At 34.3% G+C, this 27,388-nt stretch overlaps 1 protein-coding gene and 1 long non-coding RNA gene across 5 annotated transcripts in view; one reads left to right on the forward strand and one right to left on the reverse strand.

Annotated features, from left to right (window-relative positions):
• Nucleotides 1–15,341, forward strand: part of LOC132916681 (organic cation transporter protein) — a 27,907-nt gene extending 12,566 nt beyond the window's left edge. For 2 of the 4 annotated variants that reach the window (XM_060976893.1, XM_060976891.1), the window contains exon 2: nt 10,460–15,341. In XM_060976893.1, the coding sequence (XP_060832876.1) occupies nt 11,061–12,773 (1,713 nt within the window). In that variant the 5' untranslated portion in view covers nt 10,460–11,060 and the 3' untranslated portion in view covers nt 12,774–15,341. Of the gene's footprint in view, nt 1–5,702; nt 6,002–10,459 lie in introns of all 4 variants that reach the window. The other 2 variants (XM_060976892.1, XM_060976894.1) reach the window with 2 other exon arrangements.
• A 9,395-nt stretch (nt 15,342–24,736) lies between these two features.
• Nucleotides 24,737–26,971, reverse strand: LOC132916690 (uncharacterized). Its single transcript, XR_009660167.1, has 3 exons — nt 25,774–26,971; nt 25,454–25,677; nt 24,737–24,805 (listed from the first exon to the last, which is right to left on the reverse strand). It is a non-coding gene; the product is annotated as an uncharacterized LOC132916690 (long non-coding RNA).
• Nucleotides 26,972–27,388: the final 417 nt, after the last annotated feature.

Below are 27,388 nucleotides of genomic sequence, written 5' to 3' on the forward strand. Positions count from 1 at the left end.
ATTGGGACCGAGGTAGTTCGGAAGATCGAATTATTCGGATAATATCGAACAAGTTTGAATAATGAAACGCGCACCATATACTTAGCTAGTTGATAACTATACGAATGAAGCTTAAAATTATTTATTGGATAGAAGAATATTACTGCTGTAACTTGAAATGTAGTGCAAATTACGCAAAATATTAATTAATTTTTGAAGAAATACTTTGAAGAAAAACATTTATTACATCTGTAGTATGAAGATTGGGTGTTAGGTTTACGTATGTAGGTACATATCTCCTTTTAGATGAATAAAAAAGAAACAAATATACACATCAGTAACAAGAAATAGTAATTCGACACAGTTAATGTTAAGATAGTTTATTTTTTAAAATAATAATCATTCCGGTTCCAAGAACTGGTGCTGATAGCGACGATGCAATATAGATTCTGTGAATAGACGATTCATACAATCGAACTGTACTTCGATAGTATTAGGTTGCCCCAAAGGTTTCTTTCGTTTTATAAGGAAATAATAGATGCACAACATTTTGTGTTTTATATTATTTTATTGAATTATGTATGATCCATTTTGTTCTATTGGAACAACCCTATAGTTTTTAGTTGTAAAAAATAACTTACAATTTACAATGTACATGTTATATAGTAAACTCTCCAAGTTCAAGTTCACAATTCGTTCTAGGAGGCGGGTCGATTTTCAGTTGTTCGAACTTTAACCAGTTCAATTCATTTGAAATAACGTAAATTGAATTAATCCGTTCCAGACATTCAACACATATTTGATATAAGACGTTTGAAATGCCTATTTCTAAAGAACATATTGGCAAATAATAAAAGAAACAAGTTTAATAATCGGAAATTTTTATTTATAATGATACATATACATAAAAATATTTCATAATATCGCTTAATTGGTAATTTTTCTGCAGTCTGTTAATTGAGAGAGAGAGAGAGAGAGAGCTGTACGAGCAGAGGTAAGGCCTGGGTAAGACGAGCGTCGAAATGACGGATGTTCTTTGTTTCTCTTTCTTCTTCTTAGCTAGCATTTTGCTCGTCTGACCCGGGCTTGAGCAGAAAGATAAAGCGACCATGTGACGGTTACATGACGGTGATTCTGTCTCTTTGTTAGAACTTTGACTTTTCGTTCGAGTTTAAGAGCTGAATTTTCTTTCACATTTTTACTCGAACTTGGAGATTCCACTTAATTATCGGTATTTTTACAAAATATTTTGTAAGATATATAGAACGTAAGATATATAAAATATAGAAAAAATGCTCCATGTTTTGATAGATCAGAAGAATTTTGCATTTCCACGATTATCATTTTCGTTTTACTATCTGGCAAACAACTTTTTTAAAATATTGTAACACGATATGCTTCTTGAGAACATTTTATTCCGTTACAAATATGAGAATATTGTTTGCAAATATAATTTGACTAGTTAAAGATACCAAAGATTATTATTTTAGTTTTTTCATAGTACAATATATATACTTATGTATATAGCTAATTAGAAATAAATAAAATTGATAATTTTAGTATACGAAATTAATAGAATTAATCAAGTAATTCGAATGTGAAATATGAAAAATATTATTGAAATTAAATAAAATGTTAAAGAAAATTGCAAATTAATTTTCAGATATATTACGTTAACACGCAAGCGACGCGATGCGATGCAATCTCGCTGCAATATCGCCAATGTCAGGCATTATGTATCGGTTAACATCTTTTTGCTTTCATCCGGTAATTCGATTTCGTCGTTCAATCTCCTTTTGCAAATATATGTATATTCCCCACTTGACAACTATCCTGGAATCTCGATACGTGGCTATTATGACTTTACGGCCTTCTTACAAGATTACCCACACCAACATAGTAATCGTTTTGTTTTCTGAACAACTACACGCAGGATAGAAAGCGTCTTGTTGCTATCGCGGTTGCTATCGCGAATCATTTACCACTTTACCTCTATCTATATCGATATATCTCAAATACATATTTCTAAAGATGTAAAACATTTGTGCATAGACTAATTATTATGTAACAAATTACAATAGATTATTACGATTATTATGAAATATTTATTCGTTGAATCGTTTGAGTTCTTAAGGAACTCGTTTAATCAGTCGATCGTATTTTTCCATTTGTAATTTATGATTTATTGTAATTTACATTTTACTGTAAATTTGCACGTAGCACAGTTTAAATAATCTTCTTTATTCTAATCAATTATTTTTATATACATATGTATATACGATGTGACATATAGGACGTAGGTGCTAAATTATATTACGATTTTCAAGAAAATTTATATCCGATATATTAGAGTTTTATGTAGATATTACATATAATTTTATTATTTTTAGTGTACCTACATATGTATATGTATACAAAATTTTACAGTAGAATTTTATACACGTATCGAATTTTTTTACATATTTGCTTTATGTGATAGACTTTATGTTGAGAGATCTCGTTAGTCTTTGTCATTAAAAATAAAAATGTCCTTAAACATATCAGTCAGAGATCTAAAGAAACAGAAAAATGCTATTTAAAGCATTCTAAGACAGATGCTCAGTGTTCTTTCAATTTTAAAATACAAATCAAAATTGAACAACGAATTATTAACGTATGAAGAATTCAATGTTGAGAAATTCAATTGCATATCTTATCAGGTATTTAAATGAGGCTTAACGGAGGTTAATGTATGGAAGCCGAAAATAAAAGGTATCAGTCGACTGAAGTTTATTACGTACCTACTTTTTAGATTTATTAAGCATATCAATAAGATAATTCGTCGTAACTTCCAAGTTCACATATTTTTTTATGTTTAATGCCAATGACCGTGACTCGATAGTGATATTAAGACATCGAAGTAACATTAAAAAAGAGAAGAAAAGATACAAAACTGTTTTTCCTCGAGTAACAGAGTATTTAAAAACACATTGAAAGGTTTCGATCTTTCCGAGGTTACCTCTATAATCCACGAAGATGACCACATACGTATGTGTATACTTTTAACTATTAGTATATCTTTTACTTGGTATTAAAGTGAATTCAATAGCTTACATTGACGGAGTAACACGAAGAAAATTGTCCATCGTTAAAAATTCATTATTTCAATCATTAGAAAAAAGAATATACGTAATATGATACGCATTTGGATATTTGAACTGTAACAGGCACTCGTTGTATTTATTACAAGGAAAAAAATGAAATCATATCAAACATAGATCCTCCAATCGATATAGAAGACATATATCGATTAATTATCGATAATATCGATTAATTTTACGTCTAAACTAATATCGTATCTTTCGAGTATTACAAAACGTTCACATCCATTTTAGTAGCAAATAATAGCACGTAATAATTACTTAATCGATCACACATAGATATTCTCATTTTTGAAGCGCATCTGTCATCGATTCGATAATATAGCAATATAATAAAACCTAAATCGATAACGTGCAATTATGCAAGATTTTTAACGTATATTTATATACCGCTCGTTGCTTCCATCAACGATGGTATCTATTTAATGCAAAGTTAAATTATTACATAAACGATGAATAGCTAACAATAGCTGGCAAACAATCACTTTCCCTTTCGAGAATTATTGCCACACGTTTGCAAGAAATTATGGCGTAATTCTTCCTTTCTAACCATTTGACTAATCGAACATCTCGGAAACTAAGGCCAAGCATTAGGCCAAGAGTTATACGTATAGGAAAAAGTTGTTGAAAACGTTGATCTTTACAACGTATTGATGGAGAATGGAAATGTAAATCGGTGAGGTAATTGTAAATATGTAATTACCTTCTTTTCTTTTTCCTGTCTACTTCTAAGCTATCTTTTCTTCTATTTGCATTTGTTGCATGACATCTAAATTTGTATAACAAATGTATCTACACCTACGTGTTGAAGAGAAACGGGTGTATTCTCTGTTTTGCTCGTGTTTACTCGGTGGCTGTGAGACGAACCACTCCGACACCGTGCATACTTGCCTGTTTATTTCTACGTGTGTGATTATTATCGAACTACTTACTACTGTTATTATAGAATGCGCTGTTACACTAGTAGATTACGATCGCGACCAAAATTACAAGCACTTGCGCGTTAGCTGTGTTATCGAAACACATCGAATCTGTTTGACTGAAAACAGGCGAAGAGGAATTGATGTTAAATTATGATTTGTCATAAGATAATTGAAAATATTTCGTTCAAAGTACACGTAATATCGAAAGATAATTATAATTAAATAATAACCGTTAGCAGTTAAGATAAAATGCACGCAACGTGATCTTTTTTATTATTTTGATAAATGGAAGGTTTTATTCAAATTTAAAAACTAATTTTCGTGTCAAGAAATTTGGCAAACAGTAAAACGCAGTTTGAAAATCTTTACTTAGAACGTTTAGATAAATGTTCTATAAGGCTATACGTTATTATTACGTTAGAATTAATATAAAAGTATATGAAGTGCCGAATGCAAGTATAACATCTATTTATGAATTTATTCCTGTAGCTAAGAGTTTGCCAAGAAAGTATTTTCTAACAATTGGGTATTCAAGCAGTTTCACTTCTCAGAAGATGCATATAAGAATTTTATTCGCTATGACAAAAAGTTTATTATACCTCACTTTCACTGTCTCATTTTATAACGTTACACACGATACATACTATTCGCAATTAAGTAGGTCCTTTCATATGTTGTTTCTTCTTTTTTAAATCTAGCGACCTAGATTATGTACTTTATATTTATGTACTTTATACTATATTACATATCCGATTTTAAGGACCTGTCGTGTGACAATACAACAAATATAACACCAAAACAGTTATATAAGTTAGCTATGTAGAAATAATAAGGAAATAAAAGAAATATTAATTTACAATTTAAAATCTCGAAAAATGTTAACTTACATAAAAACAGCTATATAGAAATACAAAGAAACTATGGTATGCGACGATAATGCCATAGAAATACGCAATTACAAAGAGAAAAGAGAAGGTTGAATTCCGTAGCTTGGTATCTAGCAATTACCAACTGTATCATACAGAGACGAATAAAAATAATAAGAAGATAAAAGAAATAATAATTTGTAATTTTAAATCTCGAAAAATGTTAACTTACATTAAAGAAGCTATGTAGAAATGCGACGATAATACCATAGAAATACGCAATTACAAAGAGGAAAGAGAAGGTTGAATTCCGTAGCTTGGTATCTAGCAATTACCAACTGTATCATACAGAGACGAATAAAAATAATAAGAAGATAAAAGAAATAATAATTTGTAATTTTAAATCTCGAAAAATGTTAACTTACATAAGAACAGTTATATAGAAATACGAAGAAACTATGGTATGCGACGATAATGCCATAGCAATACGTAATTACAAAGAGTAAAGAGAAGGTTGAATTCCGTAGCTTGGTATCTAGCAATTACCAACTCTACTATATAGAGATGTATTAATAACGAATTTAATGTTAATTAATAAACAATATAATATTCTTAATAAGGAATTTAATATTCTTTCTATCGGAACATTATGATGCAGCATTCGATCTTTCTCCCGACAAACTTATAAATTGCTCTAAACAAATATTTCTATGTTTAAAGTAGATACTCGAGGAGCAAGGCGGAATAATCACACGTGGTGGAACGCGTAAATCTTTCGTAACGGTTTGCTCCAGTTTATTTCCAGTATATGCCGGCAAGTCGTACACGTCAGTCATAAGATACATCTCGATCTCGATGTAACAACCGTCGCGCAACTCGTGCCACGAAAACGGTGTACCTTCGTCTTTCAAGTAATTAATCCCGAGGCTAAAATTGAAGACGTTTCTTAACTGGAGAAGGGGTCACGACAACGAGCTTGAAAAACTGGCAGCGCAGCGCCGCGCGTCGTTCAATTGACCATCATTCAATTTGATTCGTGTCAGTAAACAACTAGCGCAAACAACAGTCGTGTGGCCGAAATCCTTTCGAAAAAGTAAGTTTCTCTTTATTTCGATAAATATCTCTTCTTCATTGCGACAATTTCAAATGAATACACAGCCGTATATATATTCAATTATATATTCAATAATTCGACGAGATAATTGAAATCCTAGGTTCTAATATTCAATGATTTACGAGAGAGAATAAAATAAAAGATAGTTTAAATTATAGTTTGTCGTAGGTGGTATATATTCATCGTGGTAGGTTTATTAGACGCTTCTAATATTTTCTATCGTCTTGTTTGCTTTTTACGTTTATAACAATATATACATAGAGGAACGTTTTAATACCGCTTTGTTCTATTCATCGCAGACAGAGGAAGCTTTGTTTTAAATGTGAATGCATTGGTTTTGTTCGGTGTTAGCGTTAAGTCCATTTAACCAGTCAACCGCGTTTGACGAGTATACACGTCAAACAAAAGCTTTGTTTCGTCGTATAAAATAAAATATTCCCAATTACTATAAAAAATCCAAATCTGTTATTCAAAAATCCAAAAATGTTATTTAGTGGTATGTTTACTTTATATCGCCAGTAAAACTGCTATGCATTTTACGAAGAAAAATTGGATTATTTTCTTTGGTATATCGGTTATTCCCCGTATAATGTATTGCTCTTTACAAACTGAGTTGGTTATTTTCCCCGTTATATTGGGTATGCTCGAATTGTTCGTGCAATTTTGTCTCCTTACAAATTGGATGGATATTTTGCCGTGTATTACCCGATAACAATTGAGATGTAATGTAAAAAGTATAATATGATTAAATTTTTTGGCCGAATGTGTTGAACAAATTATTGAGAATTGTACGATTCTACAAACACAAACTTCGAAAGTTGGTCGACCAATCAATAAGTTCAACTGTAAAACTTACTGTTATCGACTTAATGTTATAAACTAATTTGGATTTTCTTGCATTTGTCTGTTAATTTACTTAAGGAGAATTGGAAAATATATTTGCCCAGTTTATTGTATTTTATTACATTTACCTGTATGTTTACTCAGTATACTTCGACGAGTATACTCGTCACGAAGAAATGACAGTATTTTTTGTTGCGACGAGTATACTCGTTATGCGTAAAAAGGATTAAAACAATCATTTCGTTACAACTTAATTCTATATTATAACAGCCACACGTACGCCGTGCTTGACGAGTATACTTGTCATTGCTTACTTTTTGCGACACATTCTAGATACACTTTTCAAGGAGACCGCAACAGCTAATTGGTTAAAATATCAAATATATACTATTATAATAAATAATAATTTTCCATCTCCTAATAACGCTACGACATAAGTTGCTTCATATTTATACATTTTCCATTCTCTGTCTTACGAATCGCGAAGCTAAAGAATTTCGTACAAACGTGAAATACTAAATATAATGAGTTCTCCTTTTTTTTATCTCCAACAGAATAAAAATTTGCAGGAAATGATATAAGTCACTGTTTGTCGAAAGAAAGATAAGTTCTTCGAATAACCTTGTGATATTTTGCGAAAAAGCACCTACGTGTTTTTAGTACAATGAAGAATAAAAAATCGAATTCATTAGTTTTGATTGTAAGCAAGTTCGATAGGTTTGGTATCGAAGCTACACGCAACAATGTCGTAATGTATGTTACACGCATAATATAAAAATGATAATTTATACGAAATTCAAACGACGTTCGATTCGTTTCACTTCCACTTCTAGCGTGCGAGTTCAATTGAAAACATTGGACAGGTTCGTTGCATCCTGATAAGGAATATATAGCGACTATCGAACAATCAATTTCTTTGTGATACCTCTAACTTTATCGCTACGCGACGATCGATTGATATTTCGTTGATTGCGCTATTACCGAGGCGCGCGAGCGCGAGTGCAATACTGCTAAGGGACAACATAGTGATAACCAACGTGGTGAAAAAATATGCAATACCATAGTTGGTAAGTGTACAGGTACACGAGTGTCAATTTTAAACACTCCTTTTATGTATGTTACATTAGGTATAATCATATTAGGTTGTTCTAAAAGTTTCTTTCCTTTTGTAAGGAAATAATAGATGCATGATATTTTTTGTTTTATATTATTTTATTGAATCATGTATGATCTATGTTGTTCTACTACCACATAGTGGATCGTATATAATTCAATAAAATATTATAGCGTTGTTCCATTACAATAAAATGAATTGTACATAATTCGATAAAATAACATAACGTTGTTCTACTACAATAAAATGAATGGTACATAATTCAATAAAATAACATAACATTGTTCTACTACAATAAAATGGATCGTACATAATTCAATAAAATAATATTATTTCCTTTTAAAATAAAAGGATCTTTTGGAACAACCTAATATAATCTCGAAAAGTACAAATTCTACTAACGATTCGTTTGTTATTTATCAAGTAATTCGTTTCATAGTTTCTTTAAGCAACGTTATAACTCTTACTCAAAGTTATAACATTATTTATCTTAAATTTTACATCTGAAAAACCTTTAACACTGAACATACAACACGTACGAGAAATAATACGTATATCTATGGACACAGAAAAAATATGATAAATTCGCTTGTGTCGATTTTCTGACTTTTTCCAGTGTACTTGGTTTACAGTTTAAAACAGTATTTTAAAAACAATAACATAGTTAACGTTATAAGAATTGATATTTCTGAAATATCCGTGAAAGTGATAGACACACATACATATGTAAGTATACATATTTACTCACAAAATATATAAGAGAATAAAAATAAATTAATTAAGCAACAGATACACTCATATTATCGATGATAACATATGGAATTCTAAAATTACTCTCTTGTCAAACGAAGTAAAAAGAAAAATGCACAATTTATCACGTTTCTTTCGTTGTATATGTACATATGTATACCTAAATAATAATCCAACTGTTCGTAATAATGAAGTAATAAACGTTACCAGAAAATGCTTAATTAGTTTTCTGGTTGTTAGTGACGTTTACTTGTTAAAAATAAAATAAAACAAACTAAAAAATGAATAAAGAAAGAGCTAAACGCCTAATTACTTAATACATAATTAATTTAAATTAATACGCGAATGAAAATGTTGTACGTATAACATAATGGAAAAAAAGTTATTCACTGGTACCGCAAAAAAAAAAAAAAAAAAAAGACAACCGTAGATTCACTGTGAAGAAAGTATTTCATCGAAATCTTCGTTATCTTTATCTTTGTATTCTATTTGTAATACGCACAGCACAAATGAACGTTAGTTAATAAATTGCAAATAGTGTACACGCTCTGTGTATTATCGTAGCACGTAGATCCGAAAGAGTGCAAAAAGGTCAGAAGCACGATAGAAAGCAAGGCCATGGGAATTCAAAAATAGCCAACAAGGCAATACGGGATACCGTAACGCGTCAGTACCTTTAGCTCAAACAATTTACGTGTTGAAGTTTATTTAGGGGAAAAAGCTATCGTCGAATGATATTATTTCGAAACTGGTAAGATAATCGATCTCACGGTTCGTAGCTTGTAGCCGCAGAAATCGACGATATCCATACGGTATACGTGGTATACCAGCGATAAGGCATTGAGCATACAAACTATCAAGACTATAACTTTCAGTTTGATACAGCACGTGCTGCGAGAGGTTTTACGATACACGTATTTTCCCGTGTAGCGTTTCGCTCGAGAATAAAAATACGAAAAATTGTATATATGTATGCAAGTACGTACGCAGCTATGTATATTATTCGGACAAAACCGGAATAACTTTTTTAAGATCGGCGACTTGCATTCTTTTCGACAAATTTTTTTAATTAGTTTGCTAGACGAGGCGTGAAGAATATGTTGGAAAAATTGCGATTGGTCGGTGTCGCGAAGGAAATAATAAAGTTCACTTTCTCTATCGCTTTTTTTATTCGGGTCTGTAATGAAAATTTAACCGAATCGATACAGTTTCGCTGACTTATGTCGATTATACATACACGATGCTAATTTTAACGATACGAAGTAAAGAAAAAAAGGAAACTTTATAAGTGAACAAGGAGAATACTATTCGTGTTAGTAGGTACCGCGTTAACTTTCTAACGTATCTCTATATGAAAGTTACACGTTGCATATCGAATACTATTTTATCTGCATATTAGATTATATTTCGATTATTGTCTCAGTAAAAGACAAATCTCCCTTTAAATCTGTAATTTTCTAGAAGGATTATAGAACGAAATCTGATTATAAAAGTGTATGTTCGAACGTGTAGTTATCTAACGTTCAAATTTATGTCTATTTATGTGTCATTTATTTTCAGAATATTCGCCCCGTAATCGATCGGTTATTGATAACTTAATTATATCTAATTATAACTAATTATCGATTTTCTAAAACGATTATGACATCATACTACATATTACTCACATGCAAAGGCGCGTTTCAAACGTAATAATTACGCATACGTATTTATTTCGCATTTATTTTCAGAACGATCTGTGGCAGATGTTACGACGTAAAATTCACGGAATCGACATCAGGTGAAGCGCGTAAGGAGGAAAATAGGTGGTAACGGTGCCAAGAGAGTCCTGAATTTTGCAAAAAACGAGTGCAACGCATTCTCCGGATGCGACGAATCCGTTCAGCGGCTGTTCACGCTGGTAATTCTAGTCGGTTATCCAGTTCTCCGTGGGCATTAGAACAGTGCAGTTCACACGCAGTCCACGCTGTTACGTTACTTTTGACTCCGTCCTGAATTCGTCCCGTCTCATTTCAACTAACTAACCAGTCGGCGGACGAGTGAAATATTTTCCAAACAGAAGAAAGGATTTGCGAAAAGGAACATTGCGAGAGTATCGAAGTAGCGAAAGAGAAAAACAGTGATATTTCGATAGTGAAATTAGATTGACAAACGATACGTTAAACACGCCTTAGAAATGAGTTGGACATGCTAAAAGGACAGATACTTAAAAGCTGATGGACATTGGGAAAGAAATAAAATCAAGGCGATTCTAATGCGAATCGCGGTTAGACAGATTGGCTAACGAGAAGACGACTGGAAAAACAAGTTTGCTAAGACGAAAAACGAAAGATGGCGAGCGTAGATAAAAATCTCGAGGAGCTGATGATGCATCTCGGCGAATTTGGTAAATACCAATGCTGGCAATTCAGCTTGCACATTATTGGCGCATTGACTGCTGGTCTGCATATGCTGACCTTACTCACAGTCGCTGCAGTGCCACCGCACACGTGCAATGTTCCTCGATCCACGTTTCCGACAGAATCGTTCAATTTTACATCTCCAACATGGAACTCCTCTATCGCGTTCGACGACGTTCCCCGAGTGGTGGATACGTGCCACTATTTGGACGTGAATAACGTTACGAAGGAGTGCGACTCGTGGACCTACGACACGGAGTACTTTCAATCGTCGCGCGGAATGGAATGGAATTTCGTTTGCTCGCAGCGATGGATGGGCGCAGCAGCGCAGTCCTCCTATATGTTCGGCGTGTTTATCGGAGCCGTAACGCTGGGCAGTTTGGCCGACAAGTACGGCAGAAAGATAATATTCTACGTGTCTGCTGTTGCCCAACTTGTTTTCGGAGTGACCGTAGCTTTGGTGAACAAGTACTACGTTTTCCTCATCCTCAGATTTCTATACGGTATCTTCGGTTCGGCTGGCGCTTACATAACAGGATTCGTCCTGACGATGGAACTGGTCGGAGCAACAAAGAGGACCGTTTGCGGAATAATGTTTCAACTGGCGTTTGCCGTTGGGTTCATGCTAGTAGCCGTTTGGGGTGCCGTGATTAAGGACAGAATGTGGCTGCAAATCGTCTACGGCCTTCACAGCGCGCTTCTCATCGGCCACTGGTGGCTCATGGACGAATCTCCACGATGGCTGTGGGCTCAAGGCCGCGTCAGCGAAGCGCTCACTATCATACGAAAAGGTCTGAAGATGAATGGCAACAACGTAGATATAGATACGGGAAAATTGATCAGCGAAGGGAAGATACGGCAGATGGATCAAGAGGAACAAGGTTCTTATGGAGCCTTGGATCTCTTCAAGACTCCGAATCTCCGAAAGAAAACGTTAAACGTATGTCTGAATTGGTTCGCCAATTCCATCGTCTATTATGGGCTGTCATTGAACGCAGGAAATCTCGTTGGAAATCCATTTCTGATGCTGTTCCTCAGCGGTTTGGTGGAATTACCTTCGTACTTGCTAATGTGCTTCCTAATGGACCGTACCGGAAGAAGATGCCTGGTCAGTACGTTCATGTTGATCGGCGGCGTGTGTTGTATAATCGCCTCCAGCATCCCGACTGGTACTGATACAGCTGCCACCATAATCGTAACCATCGTCCTGTTCGGCAAAGCTTGCATAGCTGGCTCCTTCGCGGTTATTTACAACTACACGGCCGAACTGTTCCCTACGGTAGTAAGAAATACCGCCTTGGGAATAGGCTCTATGTGCGCTCGTTTCAGCGGAGCTCTCACACCGTTGATAATGCTGTTGGACTCTCTAAATCCCAAAGTGCCCGCGGTACTCTTTGGTTTCGTCGCCCTGGTATCTGGTTTCTTATCGTTGTATTTGCCGGAGACTGTGAATCAGCCGATGCCTGAAACTATCGAGGATGGTGAGAATTTTGGCAAGCACGACACCTGTTTCGCTATGTATTTGCGCTCGGGCAGAAAAACCAGCGCCGCTTACGAAGCTACACAACTTACGCAACTCACCGTCGACACAGACGAGAAGGAGAAGCTGAATGAAGGAGGAAGCCCCAAGGAAAATTCCCACTAGAGAGCATCCGTTGCCATTCTTTTTTATTCTTATAGAATTCTTCAAAAACATTCCTACTATCGTCGATTTGTTTCTCGATTTACGTTTAACTCGACTGGACTATAAGCAGGTAAAACTGTGACGAGCGCGAGAGTACATATCGCGATTGAATTATTTTCCTAATCCTATACGATTCTAATCGTAAAATATGGCAGAAAGTTTTACCGGTAAATTTTCAACTTCTTGCGACCATCGTAAAATAATCCTTATTAAACCATTGATCCATTAAATATCGATATACGTACGTGTATTTACGTGCTACATTAGTTCATCACAGTATACGTAGCAATCGAAGTTTACTAATTTTCCATAAACTCGTATACGTACAGGGTACGGTCGAGTAACATGTACAAGGGAGCACGAAGTGATTCATTATGAAAGAATAAGAACGAAATATGGAATAAAATTTTTTCATTTAAGACTTAGTTTTCGAGAAAATCGAGTTTGGGAATTTATCAAGTATACTTGAACATAGCTAATTACCGACTGGTATGAGTAAACGATCGATAAGATGTTATCGATAGAAGCGAAAGTAAGTAGAAGATATAAAATAAAACTTGTCCATTCAAGGCTCTATTTTCAAGAAAACAGACTTCGAACATGTTTGGTTAAGAATCGATCTAGTACTTACACGCATACGATAATTTTTCAAATTTATTTTTTGGAAACAAAGCGCCTCGAGGAAATATTTTATTTTGCATTTTCCATTTATTTTCACACGTAAAATGACCTGCTGTCGATTATTTAACCCTGTTTAGTCCGGAATTAGCCATGTTAAAATATGCTTGATAAATTTTCAAACTAGATTTACTTTTAAATCAAGCCTTAAATGAAAAAATTTTATTCCATATTGTTTTCTTATTTTTTCACAAGGAATCGCTTCGTGTCCGCTTGTACGTGTTATTCGGCCGCACCCTGTACGTTTCAACCGACTACATACGTATCGCGTAATTTTAGTCTACTAAGAACTTTTACAAGGAGCTATCTCTGCCTTGAATTTCCTATACATTTTTACAAAATAAACTTTCATTTATTTATTTATAATTATTGATTCTTTCTTTCCATCTTGCAGCTTTCCACGCGATAAATTCTCCGTTTAAAGTTGAACATTTTTAGCGCACTTGACGGATTACTTTGACGCCATATTGGCTTTTAGCCGTCATTCGATTGGTTGCGCAGACGAACGCGGAACCGATGTTGCCGGAAATTAGTTTGACTGGCATAATCATAGAGCTATACGTATATACATATATACAGATATACTTGTGTGTGCGCGCGCGTGTGTGTGATGATATTTATTTACAATCAACGACGACTCATTGCACGAATCGTGGCTAGAAGCCAATATGGCGTCAAAGTAACCGGTTAAATACGCTAAAAGTGCTCGATTTTATACAAGTACGAACGCGTAACTTTTGAACCAGTGGATGCTACATTTTGAAACTCGTTTCTTAGGTCGGGACACATCGAAAACTACAAGTTAAGTCTTTTTAAGTTAAACCTTTTTACCTATTACATATATGTATATGCGTATACGTTCATATATGCATCCTGAACATTTTGCTTCCTTTAAATTTCCCATTAACGAATAGAAGTCGACGAATCGTCCGATTATGGCCACCTGTTTGTGGTAACTGTGCAGTTTACGATCAAATGCGGTTATGTTTGCCAGCATTAACGTCGATCATTCAAGAAACCTTGGATAGTGCTTTTTCTTTTTATATTCGATCCTTCTTTACAGACGCATCGATCGATGCAGTGGGTTGGTAACACTAACCTTACCAGGTCCATTTCATATGACCGGTTTCAAAATCTAATTTAAAATTGTAGATTCATCGTTATTTCTTTCGTTCATCTAACTTTATGTGAATTCTTATATTAACAAAAATTGGGAAATCAATTAATCGGATAATATAAGGATTTACATAAAGTTAAGTGAACGAAGGAAATAACGATGAGATTAAATTTCGAAACCGGTCATTTGACCGAACCTCGTAAGGATAGTGTTAAGTATTCGGTCGAGATTGTAAATCGAGCTTCTCAGAATTTTTATTCATTTTAACAAATTTTAAATTTGGAAAATTGGCTCGTTTAGAAAATTTTAATACGTACATAGTTGTGACGTTCGATTAAAATGCTTGAAATCATCTCTCGTTCGATAGAAAATTGTATCGTGTAATAATTGTACGGCATTTTCATCTAATGCATATCGACAAGTTCTTTTCTTTTCTGTTCAAACTGTGTGATGTCTTTCTCCGAGTTATAGAAAATATACAATCGAGTCCTTTACGCTCTACACTTTACGCGATATGTATTTGTCGTCGCTGAGGAGTCCCGATTTTCCACCAATTATGTCCAGAGACATAATACTGCAACGCTATATTATAGCCTATAGTCTATATATTATAGTCTATAGTCTATAGTCTGTAGACTATCGGTATACCAACAAATAATTTTCCCTGTACGATTAATTTCTGTATTCTAAACTATACGCGTTCTAACCTTAAAGCATGAACATTTTCTTCGAAACTTTTGTCTTTTAATTTCTAGCCCGCCTCTAAATCTATTTAAAATAATCTATTTAACCAGTTAGCTGTTTTTGACGAGTATACTCGTCATGAAGAAATGGCAATAGTTTGTGTTACGACGAGTATACTCGCCATGCATAAAAAGTGCTTACAATATGGTGTTTAAATTGCAATTTAGTAATCGCAGTAAATTGCGGTAATGAAATTAAAAAATAAGATATTCATATCATTACAAGCTAATTCTATGTTACAACAGCCACGCATACTCCGTGTTTGACGAGTATACTCGTCATCGCTTACTTTTTCCCCACATATTTTAAGTACTACACACTTTTCAAAGAAGTCGTAACAGCTAACCGGTTAAAATATTTACGATACTTTATAGAAATATACTTTTTATAAAATTTATAACTTATGTAAAAAATATATTTATATATTAGAAGAATATCGTAAAAACTTACATGTACGTATATAGATACTTAGGTATGCGCTCAGAGATGGAAAGGAAGATGCTGTGGAAGCTGCGCGGTCCTGATTGGTTCTTTTTCGTAGACTCAATGCTTACGTTGTAAATTTAAGCATGCGTATTGGCCGCAAGCGTTGCATATACAAACAAAAGAATGTAGCATCACGTGATGGTTAGCGATAGAGTGAGCAGTGCTTCCCTTGCCGCTGTGTTATCTCGTCACGCTTCTTTCCATCTCTAATTACATCTCCATCTTTGCGTTATCTACAAATCTGCATATATACATACGTACATACTTATGTAAGTGCAACCGTCTCTCAATTTACGCGGAGCATTCATTTTAAGCGATCGAAAATCGCGTAAATAAAGTCTGTCTCGTAAATAGTTACGAAAGAAAAAATATGTACACATACGACGACTAGCGCAACATAATGAGCTTTTATTCTTATTTCACACAGCGTTTTAACATCGCCGAATAAGTTACTGTATGTATATACTTGTTGCTTTTAAGACTTGTGGGAAAATATATTCTCCGGCCGCTTGAATTAACACATCGACGATGGTACGCTTTGACAAGCATACAATTTGAATTGCCGCGTATTTTTGCCGCGTATTTTGAAAAGATTCAAAAGATCGCCCGGAAAGTTCGTTCCGATTTACATTTCGATTCATTAAATTTATATTTATCGACTTATATAGGTGCCATTTTCTTCTACTTTCCATTCTTCCGAAACTTCTCAGCTTTTCCAGCGGAAAACTATTGAGTACGATGTTTTATTTCTACCAAATTCCTTAAAAAATCGATACGGACCTCCCGAGCAGCATTTAACCAGCGTAGTATTTAATTAAAGATCAACGAGCATATTTAAGGATACTTCTAGTAACGTTTTTTTAGCGCGAAATGCTTGAAAACAATTTCCCGCATGGATACTGGTGCTAAAGAAAATTTATTATTTTATTAAATTGCTTAAAAATCGGAACGAACTTTCCGGGCGATCAATATTACATCCAACATATCGATAACGGTTTCGTATTATTCAAACATGTAACGTACAAACATAACATTCACAACATTTCGTTCATAGCGTCCATTGCTTTTTTTTACTGTTTTGTTTAACAGTAGTTAACATTTTTTATAAGATATCGCATTAAGTGCGTAGGACGCGAACGTGTTAAAATCGCGCATAAAAACTACCGCGTAAATCGCGTAAATTATAGTTTACCGCGTAAATCGAGGGACGCGTGTATTTACATGCAACCTACAGTAGCGGACAAAAGTTTAAGACGATGATTTGTAAACCGGATTACAAACATCTTATACGCATATTGTTCTTCTATGCGGTTTGTCTCTTTGGAATAACGTAGCTGTATGTTTGACCTTCGTAACCTCAGACAGTCAGTTGTTAAATACAAACAATGTAGGAGTTACAACAGTTAGTTACCGCCTAGCACTTGGAAACAGTGGACATTAGTTTAAGACGATCTGTGTAAAACGTGAGTACGAGTACAGTTTTTGAACATTTTGATTCTGGAATGTCAAAATCATTGTTTAGTGTACCTTTTATTGCTTAAAATTCATTTAGGTAGGAACAGACTATGGGTAAATCAAAGAATTTACTTGAAAACGAAAGGGAACAAATCGTAAGGCTGCGAAAGCAAAGTAAAACCTTCACCGAAATAGCAAATATAGTGAACAGGTCAGAAACAGCTTGTAAACAAGCTTGGTATAAATTTTTAAAGACAGGCATGTATTGCGATCAACCGAAAAACGGAAGACCACGGAAAACAACACCGAAAATGGATCGCCGGATTCATCGATTGAGCGAAAAGGATCGTTTTCGTAGTGCAAATAATATTGCTGCGGAGATAAACTATGAAAACGATACACAAATTAGTGCTAGAACTGTTAGGAGAAGATTAGAAGACTTTAACTTAAGAGGACGAAAACCCCAAAAGAAACCACTGCTGAGTTCTAGGAATCGAAAAAGACGACTTGCATTTGCTAAAGCTCATAAGCATTGGACAAGTGAAGATTGGCAAAAGGTATTGTTTTCTGACGAATCGAAATTCAATCGCGTCTGTTCTGACGGGATACGGTACGTTAGACGTCGAATTGGCGAAAGTTTGAAAACACAGTGCGTTTTAAAAACTCTTAAACATGGTGGTGGCAACGTTATGGTGTGGGCGTGTTTTTCTCGAAGCGGCCCTGGTCCGATATGTCGTATCAATGGAATTATGGACCGTTTTCAATACAAGGACATACTCAAGAACACAATGTTACCTTTTGCACGCAACAATATGAGTGATGATTTTATTTTTCAAAATGATAATGATCCGAAGCACACGGCTCGGGTTGTGAAACAGTTTTTTCAAGAAGAAAATATCACCGTGCTGCCGTGGCCGTCGCAATCACCAGACATTAACCCAATCGAGAATTTGTGAAGCATCATAAAAAAGACAGTACAAGGTTATAAACCGAAAAATTTAAATGAACTTTACTCTACGATTGAAACAGCCTGGAATAATATTACGGTAGATTAATATAAAAAATTAATAGATTCTATGCCAAGAAGATGTACCGAAGGGATAAGAAATAACGGATATTGAACAAAATATTGAATTTAAACAAAAATTGTGTATATTTTTTAACCAAAAATTAATATTTTTTGTATAGTCTTAAACTTTTGACCGACGAAATATTATACAGATTTCGTTCCTTTTTTATAACTTAGCTATTGAGCAAAATATCAAAATGAAATTTTTTTTCTAAGTGTACAAACAAATGTACAATTAGTTAATACCAAAAGTAGAACACCGTATTTATATTTTTTATGGAAAGTAAATCAATTATTTATTTCTTCCATTTCGTCTTAAACTTTTGTCCGCTACTGTACGTCGATTAGAGTACGAAGCGTGTGCGGTAAACCTATTGCAAAGAATTGCATATCAACGCCTTCGTAAGTTTCTTCCATATTTATTGATTGAAAGTAAACGCGAAAGTAAACGTAAACGTTTAACATGTATATTAAAAATATTATACATCTAGGTATTTGTTGCGCATCCGTTAACAAACTTGAACTGGAAAGACTGAACGTTTCTAGGACCTTCTCATCAAATCAGTGGCTTCTGTCGATTTTACGAATTTTAAGCTATTCGTCGAATCGAAATACATACGTAGTACACATACGTAGTACGTATAAAGTAGACGACAATCTTTGAAACTTAGCTTTAAACATCGGAAAGTATACGCGGTAATAGAATTTTTTAAACGTCCAAGATTTGTATATTTTGCATAGTTAAAACGATTATATCTACGTGCATCGAATGGTATAGTCGATAGAAATGTTAGAACGTGTAAAGAACAAAATACAAATACCGAATATCACGTTTCAATTTTTAATCTCGCATTTAACGGCATATTCCTTTACCACATATCAATTTGTAAGAAAAAGGAAAGAGATTTAATTGGAAAGGAGAAAAACGTGACAAATAGGGGATACAGTTTCGTTGTTTGCATTTTGTCTGATTTCCATGTTACCTTCTATAAGACTAAACAAAAGCATTTTAACACGACTTAATCGAAGACTTTACATTCTTTGCTAATAATTCGTAAGTCGAGCAAATTTTCTCCAAACCAAACGTGTTCATTGGCGACGTAAGCGATACTCCGATATCTTCGGTATTTGAATATTTGAATACATAGCACCAAAACCAAATATGAAAGCTTTGGTAACATGAGATTGATCGACGACAAGACACTACATTTTTAAATTAAACAACGTACTAAATTTAATATAAAAAAGTCGAAAATTCTTCTTATATCTACCTATTATCTTTTTTTCAATACAAAAACGTTACCGTCTTACTTTTTTATGTAGCAAATAACTAAACTGTCGCGTATCTGAGATTTTCGCGCAATTTACTACCAAAACCGCGTGTATATTACGTGCTAATGTAATAAAAAATAACTCGTAAAGCTTGTTCAAATAACTCGAGTTAATAAAATACGAAAACGAGAGTATTTTTAATACGCGACGGTTTACGCACAAAATTTACCTATTTTTTGTTGAAATTGTTAAAACTGTTCTTTAACTGGAACATTAGTACTCGTCACTTCTATCGATTATAAGGGCTCGCGATATCAATTTCTTTTCGGAATTGCGGAATTTTCGGAATAACGAAACGCCCGAAATATTAAACACGTAATACAAATGTATTCAATACGTAATTTCAGCTTTCCGTATTTCCTTTTGTTAGCAGAATCGTCGTGTAAAGTTTCAAGTCGAATGGTTCGATTGGTTTTATCGAAACAAGTTGCTAGAAAGCAGTATTACATAATTTAACGAAATTAATAATTTTGGAAGCAACACTCAGCAGGAGTGACACTTCTTTGAATATTTTTCTTAACGTCTATCGAAAGCGCGCCGTATAAATTAGAACTGAAGTTGTTGAAAAGTCCTTAAACTGTCAAGCAAATGAAAATGATACCCGTCGTTACAAACATCGAATTTTTGAATTTCTTGAATTAAAATCCATACGATTTAAGCGTGTGCCATTGTACTGGTAAATATACGTGTCTATGAAAGTTGCTAATTTTTTCTTTGAGAAATTTCAATTGACCGCCGATACTTCGTAAATTGATATTTCTGTGATCATAATCGAAGAGCTAGAGTTAATTGTAAGTAATAATAATAAAATGCTAGTTTTATAAAAAGAAATCGTTTAATCGGTCCAAATGTAAGCGTTTGGCGTCAAATATAGGTCAATTATCGTACGATGCTGAAACTGGGAATTTTCATCCATGAAAAATACATTTTGCAAATTTTACGCCTAACTATCTATGATGGTGGAAGCTGCGTTGATTTATCGATATTTAAATTCAAATTTAAGTTCTTGATCTCTAGACAGTGTTGCACACGGGGCAAGTATCTTATAGAAAGAAACAAATATAGGAAGAATAATTATCGTCCTCTTCACATTGTCCTGAAACAAGATCGAGATATAAAAACCTGCGGGATTACGATAGAATCAAACTATTTACAGATGACTATCTCAATTATATGAACAAAAAGTGAAAAATTGAAGAATTCGTGAATATCATATGTAGAAATTACAAAATAGATATCGACAGCAAACACATAGATGAATATTATTATTGATAGTATTACGAATATTATTATGATGAGTAATCGACTGTTTAAATATTTGTCATCTCTGTGAAAGGTAGTAGTAAGCTTGCATCTTCTGACAAACTTACATTCCCAGTTTTCAGACAAAATTTCCATACATTTCGTGCGACACGCGAAAGACATTCGTGAAAAGTAGTTATACGCGTTGGAGTACTTTGGCGTGCTATGATAAACAAATACGATTAGCATTTGCTTTGCGCGCAGGAAAATAAAAGAGAATGCGCAGAAACGAAATGAATGTAAGATCGTAATATTGTTAAAATATATATTTGCATCGCTTTTTTTCTTTTTTTTTCCACGTTATATTGGATACATTGGATATTAATACCTACAATATATTGGATGTATCTCTAACGATCGGCATTTCTTATTAGTTGCAGGGTCAATACTTCTCGCAATCACTCTCAACAATTTGTACTCTAGTAACATAGAATGTACATTCCCGTCATCCTTCTCAGATTTCAACTTCTCTCTCCGCTTATACACCCTTGGACAAAAAGATAGCACATGTGTGCTATCATTAATTTCTCATAGATAGAGTCCGAATTTCCCAAGTTTGACGAATGGCATATAAACAGTACCTTGTAGTAATAAGGTATATGAGCTTGAAACTGTATCTTCGCTATTCCTCTTGTATTTATCAACAATGATTGTGAAATCCGGTCGGCGAAATGATAGCACACCAAGCATTTTGTTTCCATTCCTTAGTATTTCTGTGTATTCTGAGTGGTGTAGACGTAGTGAAAAGTAGAAGAATTTCATTAGAAACCTTACAAATTTCGATTCAAACAATGGGACGTGGAAAACAGCTAAATAGTGAAGAGATTCAAACAGTTTTGAAATTAAAGAAAGAAAACTTTACTATTTCTAAAATTGCAAAAGTTCTCAGTAGAAGTCGGAAAGTCATTTATAATTTACTGAAAGATGTAAATAATTATGGAACAAAAAAAAGCAGTGGGAGACCTTCCGCGATTAGTACTCGTGAAAAACGTGCAATTTTACGTGCCGCGTCAAATTCGCTTCTCACGTCACGTGAAATTGCAGAAAAAGTTGGCGTAAAAACTAATCCTCGGAATGTCAGACGTGTACTACAACAATCCGCGCACATAAAGCGGATGAAATTAAAACGAAGACCAGCTCTAAAGCAGATTCACAAGGAGCATCGATTATATTTTGCAAAAGAACATATACGGTGGAACAAGAAGTGGAGGAAAGTTATATTTACAGATAAAAAAAGATTTAATTTAGATGGCCCAGATGGATTCAATTTTTACTATCATGATGTAAGAAAAAAAAAATTGTCACAAATACGGCGTCAAATGGGTGGAGGTAGCATTATGCTTTGGGCAGGTATTGGGTATAACGGAAAGACTGATTTAATATCAATTCGCAGCAAGATGAATGCTATAACCTATCGTAATTTGATACAAAATCAAATTGCAAAGTACGCAACACATATTGCGAGACAAGATTTTATTTTTCAGCAAGATAATGCTGCAGTTCACACCGCTAAGGTTGTGAAAGAATATTTTTCAACAGAAAATATTGCAGTTTTGGACTGGCCTGCATGCTCCCCCGATTTAAACATAATCGAAAACTGTTGGAGTAAATTAAGCAATGCCGTTTATAGAGAAAATAGGCAATTTGAAAGTATTAATCAGTTAAAAAAGTGCCTTGAAGAGGAATGGAGAAATATATCGCTGGATTATATTAGAAAACTATATCGTTCTTTGCCGAAACGAATGCTGGAGGTGGTGGAGAATAAGGGAGGATCCACACATTATTAAATTTTAAAAGGTTTTTTATTTTTGTACAATTTAGTAGATAATAAACACTACAACTTTTGAAAGTGTGCTATCATTTCGCCGACCGGATTTCACAATCATTGTTGATAAATACAAGAGGAATAGCGAAGATACAGTTTCAAGCTCATATACCTTATTACTACAAGGTACTGTTTATATGCCATTCGTCAAACTTGGGAAATTCGGACTCTATCTATGAGAAATTAATGATAGCACACATGTGCTATCTTTTTGTCCAAGGGTGTATATACTCTTAGCATAATAATATTATGCGAATATAGATAGTATGTTGGATGTTGTATTACGTTACGCGATACTTTTACCGTTTCGTCATATTTTGACAATGAACAATGGAATGAACGAGATGTGTACCGATTTACCGATCAACGATATGCTTAGTTGATCCAAGACGAATTTCTCTTCCGAATAACCGTGTATTATTATCTTCGTCTACGATTTTTCTTCGACTACTTTCTGTCGCGTTAATAAGAAAATAGAAAAAAAATTTTTAGCAGGAAAACTTGATGATATATTTCTCTTTTTTAAAAATACTGGGACTGATTGATAGATTCGTGAATAAGGTCGATCGATAAACTTTCACTACCGTATATGTCCTATTTAATAGAATGCTGTAAAAATTATTTAAAGAACGTTGCGGCATCTACTACGTACAAGTACAGGTATTTTCAATTTTTCACGAAGGATACATATTTACGAAGAAATAAGACAAATAAATTATTTCTTAATTATACAAGTATAGATGGATCGTATACGAAACGTAACAGCTAATACTTAACATGCTGTGATCTAACAAAAACGCGAATGAAACTACATGTTACTCGACCTAAGCTACTCGATCTGCTTTATCCAACGACTGTCTTCAGTTTCTAGCGACGAATTTACGTGTTCAATGTTATTAGACTGTTTAGAGAATTTACGAAGAAAAAGCACGATATAGATATTCCTCTCTTTCGCGGAATTTTCAAAAAAATTACGTCAATTTAATTCGACTAATTTTTCTGTTTTATTAATCGGTACCCACCGATCCATTGAAATTCTTCAGTTATCTCTTCAGGTTTCGTTCTATTGGAATTTACAGCATAATTTATCGTATCATTGAAATACGTTTCTCGAAATTGGTTTTCCAACGTACACCGAGTACCTACATGGTACCTATATACTATATACGTATTATATACTATATATTTAGGTATATACGTACAAAAAGAATCGGTAAATGGTAAATGACGTTAGACATGTCGGAATACTGTTGTCCAATTCGTTTACGATTAAATAGGAAACGATACGGGCTATCTATCTTGGATTAAATGTTGTTCCTACGACGATTGATATATCGTTTAAATCGCGATCAATCGGTTAATCTGAGAATACTCTCAAACATACTGATAGAAATTTCCTAAAACAGACATATCTTTCCGCTGTATTTCATTCGATACTGTTGAACTGGTTATATACATAAAATAAAAACAAGTCTGTCCGTTTAACACGATGGATATGTATGTCTAATTATAATTGTTATTGCCGAGGATCACAGCAGTGGTCCGATATTAGTCTTCGGATTCTTCCGCATCTAAGATAGTTTTGAAACAGAATGGCTGAAAAGGATAACCCTAGCCATCGTAGAATTTGCTCATAAACTCTACCCTGAAAAAAGAAAATTATTACTATTATTATTATTGGTATTATCGTCCTGCATACACGTAATGTTTGTACAAAACATTCTGAGATTTCACTAGGACGCGCGGCATATTCGTAAAAGTTTTCTACAGTAAGTGCACAAATGATTGAGAAAATATATTATATCTGTTCGAGATATTTATGTTGCTCAAAAGGATGAGAAAGGAAGACGCAAGTGGCGATTGTGAAAAACAGCTAGCTGGTTAAAATCATTACTCAGCTAGCAGAGTTGGGCTTTACTAACAGCCGCATTATTTTGTAAACCTTCGGTTTGCAATTCGATGTCTTGAGATGGAGTTCCATTGCTCTGAAATTGAAAAGCGATCGCAAGTGGAAACTTTATACAAAACGAGTGAAAATTGTAGAGTCTTAAAGATACCATTTATTTATCTTTATCATTACCTTTTTACCGAATTATTTATAAGAAAAGTACACGTATGTATATGTATATGTATGAGTACAAGCATACGGATGTATGCACAAGATTGAAAAATATTGGCAACTTTTATACAAAGCGATTTCGATATAGCACTTTATAAATATCCATTTAATCCAGCAGCTAATGTAAAAACGGTTAACCAAGTCACCTATTACGCTGTAATTCGATTACGCGTTCTTTCTCCTTAACCAGTTAACTGCGCTTGACGAGTATACATGTCGAACGAAAGCTTTATCTCGCAGCGTTTGACGAGTATACTCGTCGAACAAAAGCTTTATCTCGCAGCGTTTGACGAGTATACTTGTCGTCGCTTGTATTTATTTGCGATCCAGCCCCGTGAGAGATTTATAAAACTAAATTCCGCAGTTAACTGGTAAGTTTGTCGACCCAGTTTCTGAGGAAACGATGGAAGGTAGAAAAACCGATTTGTTCTGCCGATCGACTGTAGATAACTCCAATGTGTCGATACATGATCATTGTGACGGAGATAATCGTACGAGAATTATATTTGCTCACCATAACTCGCCCTTCTTGTCTCTTCTTCTGAAATAAGAAGAGAAGAGGCTTGCCAAGAAGCATTACAGGCACACATAACAGAGTGAGTATCACGCAAACTTTCTGAAGAATAGACTGACCGGGAACATGAACTCCGAACAACCAAGGAGTACGGTAGCGTGACCCTGCAGTATCATATTAATAAACGTAATCAAAACCGATGGTGCGCACGAAGGACTGTATCTCTATGGTCTGTAAAAAGAGAAAGCAAGATCTGATTAATTTCACGATTGAATGGAAAATCAGATAGCAACGATAACAAGTATGATACGGTATAATACGTTACCTGTTGCAGCCGGATCATATAAAACCTATTTAACGAACATCAAAACTACCAGATTAGTTACCATAGCGTATAATGTACAAAGATACTGTAAAATTTCGTTTCTATGTAAAATTTATTACACAGGCTGTTTCGTTCATCTTGCATCGCTTAATATACGTAGATAGGATTATTGTTAATCGGAGATGGCCGATTTCAATGACTTTGAAATACAAAACGATCGTCAAGCTCGATATCCGGTATAATATTTTCCTACGTATACATGCCGCTTAGTTATAGTTTCTTCTAGGTAGATATTTAATTTCTGACAAAACGCCTGTTCGTGTCGCGTTTGTGTCGAATTTGGATTTGGTTGGCCGCAGCCCGAGAGAAGGGCAGGCCAATGGCAGATGGCTGTCACGATGCTGCGCGGCGTCGCGACGGCAGACCGCGATGGGGGTGTGCCGTGATACTTGTTACTATAGTCCCAAGTCCTACATCCCACAGCGGCGTAGCGTCGATACGACACGAGGTATATGCGTATTATTACGAGTTTCCTTTCGGAGATCCACCGACACGACGCGACGCGTTCAAGTTTTAACGAACCGGTAAGAATCCGCCGCTACCTGACATACTTGTCCTACGTTTCTTATACTTTACGATACTTTCGAAACAGTTACCGAAGAACCAGTCCAGTGCGTTCAACGCGTATACACGGGCCAATCTAAATGCATCTCGATGCGGTTGACGTATATACTCCTCGTGTATAAAATCAAGCGGGAAATGAACAATTACCATTTACTATAAAGACTCAAAATTTTAGTAAAAGGTAATATAAACTATATTTAGTGGCAATGTTTCCTTTATACTTCCAGCAAACCTGTTATGTATTTTATAAAAAAAATTTCGATTATTTGATTATTCTCTTTGACGCATATATCAACCGATTCGAATCATTCATGATTTTCAATGAAATTTCAAAATGTTTCCTATAACTCGCATAATATGTTCGTGATCACCATATGTTAAGCGATTTTAATCCAAGATAATCCAAACACCTATTTCTATATATATACCAATAAATACAGATTAAGGAACAATATCTAGCATGGACCACTTCGATTTTCAGCTATGTGTAATATCTACATGGTTTCGTTTTTGTTTTCTCCAAACTTTATTAGAATATTTTACAAATATACTCGTACCTGTAAGTAAGAAAAAAAAAAAAAGAAAAAAACAGAAAATGTTATTTAAACGTGGCTCTTTTATAGATTCGTTAAAGTAAGGAAAAGCGAAAGGCTGACGTTTTTTGTGGAAATGAAAAACAGAAACCTATACCTATCTGTCGTAATACATGAATGCACGTAATCACGTAATAATCATTAGGAAGACAATTGGATAAACTAATTAAAATTTCACAACTTATTTTCCTTTGAAATAACATTGGTCCAATTGCTATCCGATTTCGAGATTTTCAGTTCTCCGAGTTACTTTTACGAGTTTTGCTTTTGCGAGGTGCATAGCATTTTAACACTTATACATATGTGTACACGTATGTACACGTACATGTATATTATTACTCATTATCTATAATATTACTCATTTTCTATCGCCTCTTTTGAACTATTCCGAGA

Source organism: Bombus pascuorum, chromosome 2 (genome assembly GCF_905332965.1).
Source record: "Bombus pascuorum chromosome 2, iyBomPasc1.1, whole genome shotgun sequence".
In the NCBI taxonomy this organism is placed as follows: Eukaryota; Metazoa; Arthropoda; class Insecta; order Hymenoptera; family Apidae; genus Bombus; species Bombus pascuorum.